The following is a 14,772-nucleotide window of genomic DNA, read 5'->3' as shown; positions in this document are numbered from 1 at the left end:
CTTTCTCTTTGCATTTCCCACTACTCTACATATACCTCATGCTTAACTCTAAAGAAAATTATTAATTCACTCTTTGTTCTTGCATATACCTCCTCCTAGAAAGCCCTTTCACTCATCTGCACAAGAGGTCCCATCTACTCATCAGGGTCCAGCTCAAATCCCATCCTCCCCCAGGTTAATACTTTCTAAAAACGTCTTCCTTTCCCAATACTTTGCAGTCCATCCTGATGCTTATCATAGTCTGTCTCATATTATGTTTAGTTATTTGTACAATGATGCATACAACATACCAGTTAAGAATCGAAGCTTTGGAAATCAGAGAAACCCAAGTCAACATCTAACTCTGCTACTTACTAGGTGTGACCTTGGGCAAGTTATTTAAAATCATCCTGCATCAGTTTTCTCATCTATTATATGAACAGTAGTTATTTAACAGAGTTAAGTCTCAGAATCAAAAAGTTGTGATGTATAAAAAGCACCTAGCACAACACTGACACACAGTAATAGTTTACTAAATGTACCTATTATTACCTAAGCCAAACTAGTCTGAGTTCCTAGTGAGCAGATCCATGTCTTACTCTTTTTTGCATTCCTTTCCATTCCTAGTATGTGGTCTTCTGCATGTGCTTAATAATTGTTTAGTTAATGAAACCTGATTAATACAGAAGTAATCTCCTAGGTAGAGCCTAACAAGGTAAGGTCCAAACTTTAGCAAATATCAAAAATGGCTTGCTAATCACATTAGCGTAACCAGTTTATATTTTAACTATACCATATACATATACAGATCTCCAAGCATCATTGTGAAAGTGTTCACACCACATATCAATGATTAGGCCAATATCTAAGATGTTTGATATAATTACTCAAAAGTCTAAATTAATCTAAAAACATTGACATGTATCCATCCACAAAGCAAGCCTTTAACAAATTAAAGAATTCCTGTGTCATCCTTTTGTATAAAATTAACCTAAATCTTAAATGCACTTTTCCAACTGGCCCTCTGAGTTGTTCCTGTAACATGAGATTTCCAAAAGAGACCAGTAAGTTCTGCCGTGGTATTCTTAAGAGTACCAAGGGATGCAGTGTTTCCAGACCAGTAAGAATACTACTAATTCTTAAATTAAGAATTACTACTTAATTCTTAAAGTAGATTCTTTAATCCTGTAGTTAGCAACAATACAACTACAGCAATGGTCAAAGATTGGTGAAAAAAAGGACAAGTAATGATAACTACAGGGAAGGAAAAAGAGGATATAACAGATGACCATCAAAAGATGACTTTAGGAAATTATCAGCTAAATTCAAAAAGCAACATTACAAGAGGAACAAGTTTCTAGTGCTATGTGAACTACTATTGTCTAACTATTGTCACAATGTAAACATTAATGTGTAAATTCTTCATAAAAATATTACTCGAAGCAACATATTTCACACTCAAGCCAACTAGGAATAAAAAAAAATAAGGTGATAACATTTACTGGATAAATGTTAGGACTGCAAGGTGAGATACTTAAAAGTTCAGTTTAAGATTTTCCCAATGATAATCATGCTAACTTGAGATATTTACGAAAGTCTGACAACACAGATGTGTTTAACACTACTGGTTAAAGCAGGCTATCTAAATAGTATTATGCTTTCAACTAAAAGTATTTTAAATTTTCATCGACATTTTAATACTTCTAAAAGATATGTTTTAAAATATGTATTTTATATTTCTAATAACATGCCAAATTAGTGGCATGATATTATAGTTAAGATAAAGGCTTTATATAGGCACTAACAAATGTTACTTTAATTCAATTTTTTTAAATGATAGACGCAAATACTTTCAAAGTTAAAAATGTTGTTTTTAAAAATCCTGAAATAGGTTGGGTAAGGTGGCTCATGCCTGTAATCCTAGCACTTTGGGAAGCCAAGGTTGGAAGACTGCTTGAGGCCAGGAGTTCAAGATCAGCCTGAGCAAAAGCAAGACCCCATCTCTACAAAAAATAAAAAATTAGCCAAATGTGGTGCCATGCACCTGTAGTCCCAGCTATTCAGGAGGCTGAGGCAGGATTGCTTGAGATCAGGAGTTTGAGGGTGCAGTGAGCTACGATGCACTCTATCCCACTGCACTCTATCCCAGGTGACAGAGCAAGACCATGTCTCCAAAAAAAAAAAAAAATCCTAAAACAATTAACTACATAGAGGAAAAAAAATTTTAATGTTTCAATTATTCTGCATATTTTCAGGGACCCAATCATTCTCCACTGGGATCAAGTCATTGATTCTGAATCTATTAGGCAAAAAAGAAAAAAAAAGAGTAATCTTTTGAATTATTAAAGCACAGCTTTACAGTAAGCAAGCTCTGTCACCAATCCCTAACTTGCTTTTAAATTTCAATTACTTTCAAAATAAGACCCCTAAATATATTCGAACTATGTATGTAATTTTAAACCCTTATGTTACTAACCTTACTATATAACATCAAAAATATTGGTTCTACCTTATCAAAAACATTTGCATACTGAATTCTTAAAAGATCATATAAAAAAAGAAAATATAAACCTGTATTCATTAGACAATTGATCCATTTATTTTGATAATTTTTCATAGCCTCTCTATAAAAACATTTTGCTTGCTCAAAACTCAGCATAGGATATATAATTTAAAGGTAATTTATTCTTAAAATACACTAAATCTCTAAAGTAAAACCCTTAAGAGGCACACTTCAATGGAAGGGAATATTTTTCAGATTTCATTAGCAAAAGCCAAACTCTTATGAAGTTTCTAAAGGTAAGTATAAAAAATACCAATCTGAAGAGGAAAAGAGAAAAGTGATTTGGGCTGTCATTTTATAGAGCTATTAAGAACACTCACAGCAAAATCACAACTTCAACCAAGAGCCAGAGAGAACAATTCTTCTCTCAGAATTCTTTCAAAAATTTTCAATTAATTCTCTTATTATTGATGTTCTATCCATTAACACAGCCTAGAATATGATGTAAGTTCAGTCTATGGTTCTATTTCCTGAAGTGTACAATAACACTAATAAATTATGTTCTGGGCTTAGTACATTTACAAATGAAACCATAAAAGAAAGCACTATTCATACAATCTTAAGAATGGAAAGCAGCCCTACAAAGGCCATATAGTTCAAAGAAATTTTCAATATGTTCTAACTTCATCATGGATTTTCAATTTACCCTTTCCAAGACATCAATGCTATCGACTGTATTTACATAAACTTATTAAAATGACTGCAATTTAACTTGTACCTTGTATAGTTTTATGATCTTAAACTTTCAATAGAAATGTTTAACTTGGTAAAAATCAATATTCCAACAAAAGAACCAAAAAGAACACAGAAATAATTTCAGGGCGAACATTATTTTAGTAAGCTTATTTTAAAGCCCTACAGCACAAACTTATCTTAGGTGATATATCAGACTTTTTTCCCACTAAGAATCACATTTTTTTCCCACAATGCCATTAATAACTACAGAGAACTTTAAGTCTTAAAAGGAAGAATTACAAACTACTCATTAAAATAAAATTCCATCATAAGTATTTTTCTTGATATGATCTACATGACATAAAATATACTAGTCAGTGGTCAATAAACACTATATTTTCTGAACTGCTTGCCTTTTTATCGATTACATTTTGATAAAGCACTAGCCAATCATTTATTAACCAAACTTTTCCGCTCCAGAAACCAAGAGGCACACTCCTATAGCTTCTAGAAGCCCAAATATTTCTGCTCCCTCCCTTCCTGCATGAGGCATTAAATCTTCAAATTAATCTTATCTAGATACCTTCCTGATAATCACTACTGTTCACATTATTATTTGCCACATTTTTAGTTGGAGAATGAAGACTATTCAAGCATAAAATTATCTAACCTATTCTCTCAAACTATACTAAGCTCCTAATACAGAATATTGTATAATCATTTTATCCAAATTACCCAGTGATAGGTCTGATGTTTCAAGTTCCATTCAACAGGGCTTGATATGTTTCAGGGTAAAGTTAAATATGCTTATCATTATGTTCTATACCCTACAACTGCAAAAGTGCTTGACAAAGATTACCAACATCCCTCTTCCCTCTAGAATAGTAAATATCCTGTGGTAGAACACACAGAATACTGCTTTGCGCTAAAGAATATAGCAGGAGTGTGCACTTCTCACAGCAGCTGTTAGTAACTTCCAGACGCCTGTTGGACTGACACTTGGGTTAAATTAATCATGGGCCGTCTTATTCCACTTTACGTTTTCCTTTTTAATCTTGCAATTAATGTAGAAAATCTACAGATCTATTTTTAAAATAAATGAAGTACTAAGAAAAATAAGCACTACTTTAGCTCCACTACTGTCCCAAAGAAATCATTTCTGAAACCACAACAGATCAGTTGTACATGATACTGGAAGGCTTTTAAAAAGATATAATTTTCTACTTAACCTTACCAAACATATTTGCAAGTTTTCAAGTGCGAGAATGTTCTATATTAAAAAGGTGTAACGTAGTCTATCAGAACTGTGCTGCTCAAATGCAAGCCCGGAATACCCTGCATTTAGCAAATTTTAGGTATGTCTGGTTACCTGATGAGCTTTCTGCACCCTTTGTCACCCAGTGATGCTTTCACCAGCAAATACTTCCCATCGTTGAAAAAAAGGGTTTCCTTCCACTCCTCAAAAAATAAATACACATTAGACTCAGACGTTTCTGCATACTAATACGGAACCACTAATACCACTAGGTATTATGGCTCTCAAAGAATCCTCTTTAGCAGGCTCCCCCGGGACGTAGTGCTCAGCGGAGCTTTAAACCGGTGAGACTCGCTGCCAGCTGCCTTTGCAAAAGCAGCACCAGAGGCAGACTCAATACCGCATTGCTGCTGCTGACTTTTTCAAGCAGCTCAAAAAAAAAAAAAAAACAGTCCAGCACCCTGCAGACCCCGCTGGCTGTTCTGCAGCACTAAAGAGAAACCACCGCATTGCTCAGCTTAGAAGACCGAGGAGCCCGACTGAAGGGCGGGGAAGCGACTGCCGTCTGGAGGCTCGGTCGAGGGCGGGGTGGCGGGGTGTCGGGGTGAAAAGGGAAGGCGTCCGGAGTGCAGGGACCACGACGAAGCAGCAGCCACGGCGCCGGGGTCCGGGCGCCGGGCTCTGCACCGCGCTCCGGCCGGGGCCGTCGAACAGCGGGTGCCCGGGGGCGACGCGGAGCCCTCCCGGGGGAACGGGGGTCCCACCGCGGCCGGCCAAGCCCCGCCAGCCGCCCCCGGGGCCCTCACCTGTCAGGAGCGCCGGGCTATCGCCTGCCACCGCGGCGGAAGAGGAGGCGGCTGCCGCGGCAGAGCCGGTCGCCCGCCGCCCGCGGAGGTGCCTCGGGACCAGCTCGCATCCGTCCACCGCTCCGGCCGCCAGCAGCCCGAGAACCAGCAGCGCAGCCCAGCGCCGCCGCCGCAGCCAGCCCGAGGCCGGGCCGGGAGCCGCGGCGGGATGAGGATGCGGACGGGAAGCGGGGAGAAAGCGCAGCGGCGCCCGGGCCGCCCGCCACTCGCCCGCTCCGCGAGGCGCCGCCGCCGCTGGCGACTGCTCGGGCCGCCCCCGCCGCCTCAGACGCGGGCTCCCGCCGGGCGCCAGCCTGGTCCCCTCGGCACCGGCGGCCTCCGGAGCTCGGGTCCCCGCTGAGTTCATTGGTTCCGGTTATTTAAAAAAAAAAAAACGTGGAGGGCAGAAAGGTACGGCGTCTTCAGGCCGCGCGCAACACCCGCGCTGCTGCCGCGGACAGACCGGGATCCGCGGCTCTGGCGCCGCCAAACACCAGCCCCAGCGCCCGCGCCACCGCCGCCGCCGCGGCGCATCCCCCCGCCCCCTCCGGCCCGCGCTCGTCGTAGTACCACGCTCGGCCGGGACGCCGCCCTCTCCTCACACATTCGCTCGCGTACCGATTCCCCCGCCTACCCGAGCCCCTCCAAGGCGCAGGCGCAGCGCTGCTGCAGTGCGCGTGCGCGCCGCCACGGGCCCGCCCCCGGGGGCGTTCTTGGACGGGAGTGCGGCGAGGTGGTTTCCAACGCTCTGGCGAGCCGCGAAGTTGGGAGGCGGGGACGGAGGAGGACGTGTCCCCCTCCCCCACTGGCGCCCCCACCGCGGCTGGGGAGGAGCGGGGAGAAGCGTACAGATATCCCAAATTTTTAGGGCGAGTTATAGCCTTGTGGAGGGCAACAAAATTAATTGCATGGGTCAGGAAAATTCTGTAATCAGAAATCAGAAACAACGGAGTCCCCATAACTTCAATATAGGTGGCGTTTACAAGTTGCTGACTGTGTAGCAGTGACGGTGAGCATAGCCTGATATTTACTTACCAAACATTTAACAAAGCGCTTGCTATGTGCCAATGTGCCAGGTATTGCTTTGAGCGCTTTACAGATTTACACACTGTAACTCTAATTACCGTTATCATCCCCACTTCACAAAAGAGGAAACTAAGGCCCAGAAATGTTAAGTCACTTGCCCTTGAAGCCCACAGCTACTAAATGGAAGATGGGCCAGATTTAGCAGCCACTGAATGAAAATATTATATTTAAGAGAATTTGCTCTCATTTCTGACTCTCCTATGTTCAAGCATTATCTGAACTCATCATCTCCCTACCCTCGTCCCATCCCATGGAGTCTTTGCTGTCAGGTGAACAGGTTGACAGGACAATGGTGTAGACTTCACTTGGCTTCGCCTGACTCTAATGAAGCAAAGTTCTTGTGCACCCAAAATCTGTTCTATTATAGATCCTCCTCAGACCCAGCCTAATTGGTTTGAAGAAAAAAAGAACCGGAATCTCTCTCATCCAAACTAGTTGCCAACACATTTTTCAGGCCACCTCCCTTCAGATATAAAAGGAAGTGAATGTAATGTCACTATAAATTTAAAGCCCTGTAAATTCTCAATCTCTCTCTCTCTCTCTCTCTCTCTCTCATAGACACACACACAGCATTCTCTCTCCTAGGGGCATAACATTTAAAATTTTCAGATAGGGTTCTTACACACAAAGGTCCTGTTTGCTATTGAGTTTTGTTGTTGGTTTGGTCTGGTTTTTTATTGGTTTCTTGGTTTGCCTTTTGAAATCAAAAAGATACTCAAATTACACATTCTCCTAAAGAATTACTCAGGCAGCCCACAAAACGTAACCAAGAATATGCTTTATTGTGGAAGGGCAAATGTACAGTTTAGAAAAGAATCAAGGATGTCTTTGACGCTACTCAATCTATCAAACAATTATTTCTTGGCAGACGTCTTGGGAGCATTGTGTTCAGGTGGCAATTCTTTATAGGGCAACAGGGAGATTATATTTCCCCTTCTGAAAGGCACAACAATGAAATCACACATTTGCTGAGTGCCCACCACAAAGAGATAATTCTTCTAGGGGACCAAGAAAATTAAAGAAAAAAAAAGTCTTGTTCCTGCTCTCCAGGAGGCATTATTTCATTTATTAAATATGTACCAAGTGCCTAGTATGTGCCAGGAAAGGTACTGAGTGGTGAGGATTCAGCAGAAAATAAGAGAGACATTTGAAAAAGTCAATTAAGTCAGCACTGGGGATATGAGATGGCACAGTCACTGCCTGGGGAATCTTACAGTCTTGCTTAGGAGATAAAATTTACAACCATCAAACAATTAGAGGCTAATACAAGATAGTGGTTAATCAGTTGCTAAATTGAGTAGTGCAAACTGTGTTATAGCAATAACAACAGTATAAAGCCCCAAATAAATTAACAAATCACCAGGCCAAGTTTCTTCAAACAAAGATGATACAGTATTTTCTTCTTTTTAACTATAAGGAGGGTGTTGACACAGAGAGTACTGAATTTGGAGTGATAAATGTTTGTTCCTCTCACTCCTGGAGCCACAAAGGAGCTAGGGAACCGTCAAGCACTTAAGAGACCACTCTCAGACCAGGGACCAGGAATAAACCCACCACCTCATACCATCTGTCACGGGTACATAAGTTTCCGGCTGTTAAATGAGTAGACAGAACACACCTTGCTGAACAGAGCTACAGTGTCACGGTGCATCATAGCATAAACCTAAGTACAGAAAAGAGAAAGTCCATTGGTTTAGAAGAAAAGCTCATGGCTAGAAACTATAGATGCTTCTATTTGCAAGCCAACCATAAGCACAATCCTCCCATTGAGGCAATCTCTTACCTTTCTCCTCAGGTTTCCTGTCCCACCTCCAAGCCTTTGCTTTTCCCTTCCTTAACACCCAAAAGCTTTCTTCCTTCCTCTTGCTAAATCCCATTCAAAATCTACCTTGAGCTCCTTTTTCTTGGCGCCTATCCGACTCCTAAAGCCCATCCTATATCGCTTAACGTCCAAACCTTGAGATTTGCTGCTTGTTTACACAACGTCTTTACGGTCTCATTTTCACCAAGTCAGGACCTCAAAAGTCTGACGAGCAGCACTGAGCTTTGGAATCAGACAAACCTGGTATAAATGGCAAGTCTATCACTTCTCAGCTGTGTGGCCTGTATGCAAGTATGTCCTCAATTTCTCCACCTATACATTGGATACCCAATAATGCCCGCCCCACAGAGTTGGTGGCGGCGGGACAGTAAAAGAATCGGGAAAGCCCTTGCTCGGAACCTGGCACGCAGGTGCGTTCCCAACCCCCGGGGAGAACTGGCCCCGGGCTCTGGGCGTGTACTCGAAGCGTGCTCTTGGCTTAAACACGTCGCACCTTGTGTGCCCCTGTTGTTTGATCTCATCTTCCTGCAAATAAATCCCAAACTCCCGGGCGCGCCCAGCACAGACGCGCAGCAGGATCCGTGCACCCGGCTCCTCCCCAACCCAGAGGCAAACCCGCCCTTCCCTGCAGTCGGGCTCCCTCCCCATCTCCTTCTTCTCCCCTCGCTCCCCCGCAGCCAGGACGGCCCACGCCGCGCCGCCAGCTCCAACTCGGAGAACCGGTTCCCGGCCGGCGAGCGACGCAGGGCGCCTGCGCCACCCGGCAGCCTCGCGCATGCGCGCTGCCGCCCGCCAGCTTCCCCCAGGTGCGCGAGCTCGCGGGCCCCCGCGGCTCCGGGACGCCCTGCGGCGCCGCTCCCCCGCTTCGGGCTCCCACTCGGTGGGCGGCGAGCCCGGCGCCCGGCCGCTGCGCGATGACGTCAGCGCGGGGGCGAGCGCGGCGGCCGTCGGTGGGGAGCGCGGTGGGCGTGGAGTGCAGTCGGGATGCGAGTGGAGGAGCGGGGAATTCCGCCGGAGCTTCCCCGGAGGGGCTTTCGCTTCTCCCTTCCGCCTTTGACCAAAAGTAACATTTCTCAGCCTCAGCTGAGTGCGCTTGGAATTTGGGGGGCTTGCTTGCTCTTCCTGGTTAAGCCCCTCAGAGAATTGCAAAGAGCTGCCTTTGGTGGAAACGCTGTTGGGTACCGGCCACTTTATGTTTTTCCACAGGTTTGCAAGGGAATTGACGTGCTGAGAACTTTGGAAACATCTCCAAAGTTACACCGACTATATGATGGCTCCAGGACTCCGACAGTAAGGACCATAATACGGCCCTCGAATTGTTGAATAAATTAAAGCGCTAAGAAAAAAAGTAACGCAGTGGAAGTAACTGATTAGCAAGACCCTGCTCCCTAAATCCAATGAAGTGTGGTATATTCGTCGATCAGTTTAACAAAGGTGGAAAAAGTCATTGCATGTTTCTACAGGAGTGGAGGAAGGAAGTCTTTAAAAGCGGCTTGCGTTGAGGGTAGGAAATCAAAAACTCCGGAGTTTTTAAGTTACTGACATGGTTTTTAAAAAGCCACTCAACACAGCAAAAGCAAGTCAACTTTGTCCACCAAAGCCAAGGGAGTCAGTGGGTTTGTGGAGTGGGTCATTTCTATTATTAAACAAGATATGTTTACTCAGTTGCTGCTTAAGTTGAAGTATTATGTGATCACATACCCGATAAGTGCTGAAGCAGTAGGAGTGTTGATACTTCCTGTAAAAAGAGGAGTAGAATTGTGATGGAGATTTAAAAAAAAAAAAAGTAAAGATACTCACAATTGAAAATGATGAGAAAATGATAACTGTCTCATTTGCACAGAGATGAATTGTTGGATAGTAATGACAATTCTGAAAATGAAAGGCAGGTTATGCAACAGGTAAAACTTGATATGCTTATGCACTTGACAGCAAGAGATTCAAAAAAATGATTGATAAAATGGAAAAACTTTGAAGTATGATGCCAGAAAATAAGCTGCCAAGTCATATACCTACTAACCTAATCTTAACTCACATAAGACCAAGTGTTTATTCTAGAACTAAAGCTCAGGACAGTAAAATAGTACAGTATGGCCCCATAGGTTCAAGGCACCAATCAAATGTTCATAACACACCAAAAAACTTAGAACTGATAAACAAATTCAGTAAAGTTGCAGGTTACGAAATCAATATTCAAAAAATCAGGAGCATTTCTTTAACACTAACAACAAACTATCTGAAAAAGAAATTGAGAAAACAATCCCATTTACAATAGCATCAAAAAATAAAAAACTTAGGAGTAAATTTAACCAACGAAGTGAAAGATCTGTACATGGGAAACTATAAAACACTGATGAAAAAAATCGAAGACATAAGTGAAACATGTCCCATGATCATGGACTGGAAGAATAAATATTCTTAAAAATGTCCACATTATCCAAAGCCATCTACAGATTCAATGCAATTCTTATCAAAATTCCAATGTCATTTTTCACAGAAGTAGAAAAAAAATCCCAAAATTTATATGGAACCAGAAAAGACGCCAAATAGCCAAAGCAATCTCAAGCAAAAAGGACAAAGCTGGAGGCATTATACTCCCTGATTTCAAAATGTTATAAAGTTATTATAATCAAAACAGCATATTAATGGCATAAAAACAGATTCATCAACCAATGGAACAGGGTAGAAAGCCCAGAAATAAACCTGTATATTTATGGTCAATTGCTTTTGGGCAAAGGAGCCAAGAACATACAATGGGGAAAGAATGATATCTTTAATAAATGGTGTTGGGAAAACTGAATATCCACATACAGAAGAATGAAATTGGACTCTTATCTCACACTGTATACAAAGATTAAGTCAAAATGGATAAAAGATTTGAACTTCCAGACCTAAAACTGTAAAGCTAAAAGAAGAAAACGGGAGAAAAGCACCACAACATTGGTATGGGCTATGATATCTTGGATAGAACTCCAAAAGCACAGGCAACAAAAGCAAATATGGACAAATGGGATTACATCAAACTATTCTGCAGAGCCAAAAAAAAACCAACTAACAGAATGAAGAGACCACCCATGGACTGGGAGAAAATAATTGCAAACCATACAACTGATAAGGGGCTATTATCCAAAATATATAAGAAACTCAACTCAATTGCAAGAAAACAAATAGCCCAATTTTTTAAATGGGCAAAGGATCTGAACAGACATTTCTCAAAAGAGGATATGCAGATGGCCAACAGATATGTGAAAAAATGCTCATCTCTAATCATCAGGAAAATGCAAGTAAAAGCCACAATGAGATATCCCCTCATACTTAAGGACAAAAGATAGTAAGTGTTGGTAAGGATGTGGAGAAAAAGGAACCCTTGTGCATTGTTGGTGGGAATGTAAATTAGTACATCCATTTTGGAAAATAGTATGAAGATTCCTCAAAAAACTAAAAATAGAATTACCATATGATCCAGCAGTCCCACTGCTGAGTATATGTGTGTGTGTGTGTGTGTGTGTGTATATATAGGAATTGAAATCAACACGTCAAAGAGATATCTGCACTCCCATGTTCACTTCAGCATTGTTCATAATAGCCAAGATATGGAACCAACCTAAGTGTCCATCAAAGGATAAATGGATAAAGAAAATGTGGCATATGTACACAATGGAATACTATATAGCCTTTAAAAGAAGGAAATTCTGTCATTTGTAACAACATGGATGGAACTGGAGGACATTACACTAAGTTCATAACATTTGTGAGTTATGAGGGAGAAAGATGCTAAGGAGTTCCCTACAACACTTGGAGAGATTATCCAAAAGGGAATCACCTACTTTCAATCTCAAAGTATATGCAACATCTATTTTAGAAAAAGATGCCATAGAAAATAATTAGCAAGGAGGAGAAAAGTTTGAGAGTTTCAGGGATGTCCACCTCCCTCTTATTTGTGGAAAATCCATCCAGGGACTGGAAATTTAAACTCCTTGTTAAGTTTGAATGTATAAAAAACCACCATAAGTACAGCCATTTGGAACCTAAACCCTTCATAAGGAGAGGAGCTTCTGTATTTTTGTTCCAGGGAAGGCAGGTCCTTGCCATGGGCTTATTTGAGGTATGATGTCTCTAAGAATCTGAATTCTGGGGTTCACAGTCATTTATTAACGTGTGACTTTGCTCAAGTTATTAAACATCTTAACATCCGTTTCCTCTTCAGTAAAAAAAAAAAAAGAAAAAAGATAATAGTCCTAGCTATAGGGTTGTTGTAAGGTAAAAATGATTGTAAAGGTGCCTGGTGCATAGTTAGCTATTAGTGTCTGAGCCATTACGGGTATTAAGGGGAAGAATTTGTTGTGAATTAAATTGTGCTAAAGAGGAAAGTAGAAAGGAAAGAACACAAGAACAATATGTAAAAACACGAACAACAAAGTCAAGCACATAAAAATCGTTACAGGGCCATATGCTTAAAAGGGCAGTCACAGGTGATTTTTTAATCCAGATTCCCTAGAAAATAGGATCTGATGCAAAGGCCTATATATTAATAACAGTTTCTTAGTACAACCCCAAAGAGGCAAGAGTAAAGGGAAGGAGACTTGAGCCAGGGAAGGAGACAGAAAAAAATCAAGGAGATGCACCACTGAACTGGCCACAGCTTTGCAACAAAGATTGCTGGCTGCTCAGTGCAGGGCAGTATCTCCATAGACGACTTGGGAGACCACTCTGTTTTGGAACAGCATGAGAGGAAGGGAGAAAAATGGAGCTCCTGGCTCCCATCCGTCAAAGGTTGCTGCAAGAGATGTGAACTCCCCCGCACTTTTTAGTTACGCCACCTGCTGCCCCAGGCAGCTGCCAGGGAAGCCAGATCCCTGAACAGCAGTGTCATTATCCATGCACAAGCTGAGCCAGCAAGTGAATGGGAGCCAATAGCACGCCCCAACTGTCCACCTGCAGCCTGCAGCTTCCCAGGAGAGTCTACCACCTCTGCAACAATAGGGAAGCCCCAGGAGAAAAGGCTGGCAATTTAAGGCAGTAGGCCAGACATTATGATGTCATGCCTGAAAGCAACATGAGGGACCTGGAGCAAGTGGAGCATCACAACATCTTGGTCCCTACCACCAAGGCAGCCGCAGAGCTCAGTAAGCCTTGCTTCAAGGAAGACTGAAACATCCCTTCTGCAACCTGTAAAGATGCTCTTGCAGTGTAAGGTTTCTGGATGGTAATAACAGCACCCAACAGAAGACTATGGCCAAGCAAATCCAGGGAGGCACATAAACCGGGTTTCATGTAATGATAATGGCACAAACATAGGAGAACCAAGGTATTGTGAACAAAGAGAAGCCCTTTGTGATTCATACATCAAATATTGAATGTATTTCAGGGTCAGGTGCTATATTAGGTGCTAAGATAAATAAGATAATCAAAGATAAATAAGATAATCCTTAGTCCAGGATCCACAGAGCTCACAGTCACACAATAGCAATAGAAAGATATTTATTTCGTTTATTTATTCATGCTTTGTTTATTATTTAATAATATCTGTCACCATGAAATGCTGGTTATACAATCTCTGGTATGGTTAAATTGCTCTAAGAAAACAGTTTATTTCAAGATATTCTTGCCTCAAAAATTATTATCAAATGAATTTAATGAATGATCTCATACTTCACATAATGCAGCTGCCAGGAACTGGTAAAAGTAGGCATTTGTCTGAATGTTTTAATATTTACGCAAAGGTGTTCCAGAATGTGTTTGCAATGAGGAGAGAAATAGTTAAAGGATAGTTTGGGGCAAGCTTTCTGACGTGGAAAGTAAGGGAAAGAGAAAGCATGGAAATGAATGTGAGTGTTCAGACTATGGAGGAGCACATCCCCATAGCATTATTGCAAATCCAAAAGAAAAAAGGGAGATTTTAAAGTTGTTTTTCTAACTGGGACAAAGTAGTGTTACTTAGCCAAAATTTATCGGGCTCTTCATTGTGTGGCAATAAGAAAAGAAAAAACACCTGTTCTCATGGAACTTACATTCTAGTAGGGAAAGCTGAAAATATGGGAGATAAATAACTAAAATATGTTGTGTATTGGGTAGTGATAAGTGCTAACGGGGGTGGGGAGCAAGGAGGTGGGAAGTGACTTTTGAGTGAAGACCTGAACAAAATGAGATACTTATACAAATATCTGAGGAGAGAGGATCTCAGCCAGCAGAAAGGTTTTGGGGAAAGGTTGTGTGTGGCTTTTTCAGAAACAGCAAAGAGTTGTGTGTGCCTAGAACATCCGAGGGAGAGAATGGTAGATGATGTCAGAGAAGTAATAGGAGCCCGAACATGCAACAGTCTTACAGGTTGTAGTAAGAACTTTAGCTTTTTACTCCGAAAGAGTTTGAAAACTACTGGAAGGTTTTGAGTAGAATGATAGGATCTGACATATGTTTTTATAGGATCACTGTAGTTGCTTCATGGTAGGAGCAGGGCACCAGTGAGGAGGCTACTGAACAATCCAGACAAGAGATGATGACAGTTTGGACCTTAATAGTGACAGAAGTGATGGTAAAAAGTGTTGGA

At 41.9% G+C, this 14,772-nt stretch overlaps 1 protein-coding gene across 1 annotated transcript in view; it reads right to left on the bottom strand.

The window, feature by feature from the left end:
* STIM2 (stromal interaction molecule 2) overlaps nucleotides 1–5,949 on the bottom strand; it is a 136,001-nt gene extending 130,052 nt beyond the window's left edge. Inside the window, exon 1 of the mRNA XM_045550485.1 lies at nucleotides 5,279–5,949. Coding sequence (XP_045406441.1) covers nucleotides 5,279–5,684 — 406 coding nt within the window. The 5' untranslated portion in view covers nucleotides 5,685–5,949. The remainder of the gene's footprint in view (nucleotides 1–5,278) is intronic.
* Nucleotides 5,950–14,772: the final 8,823 nt, after the last annotated feature.

Source organism: Lemur catta, chromosome 4 (genome assembly GCF_020740605.2).
Source record: "Lemur catta isolate mLemCat1 chromosome 4, mLemCat1.pri, whole genome shotgun sequence".
NCBI lineage: Eukaryota > Metazoa > Chordata > Mammalia > Primates > Lemuridae > Lemur > Lemur catta.
The sequence above is the reverse complement of the archived record's forward strand: the minus strand, read 5'-3'. Positions and strand labels throughout refer to the sequence as shown.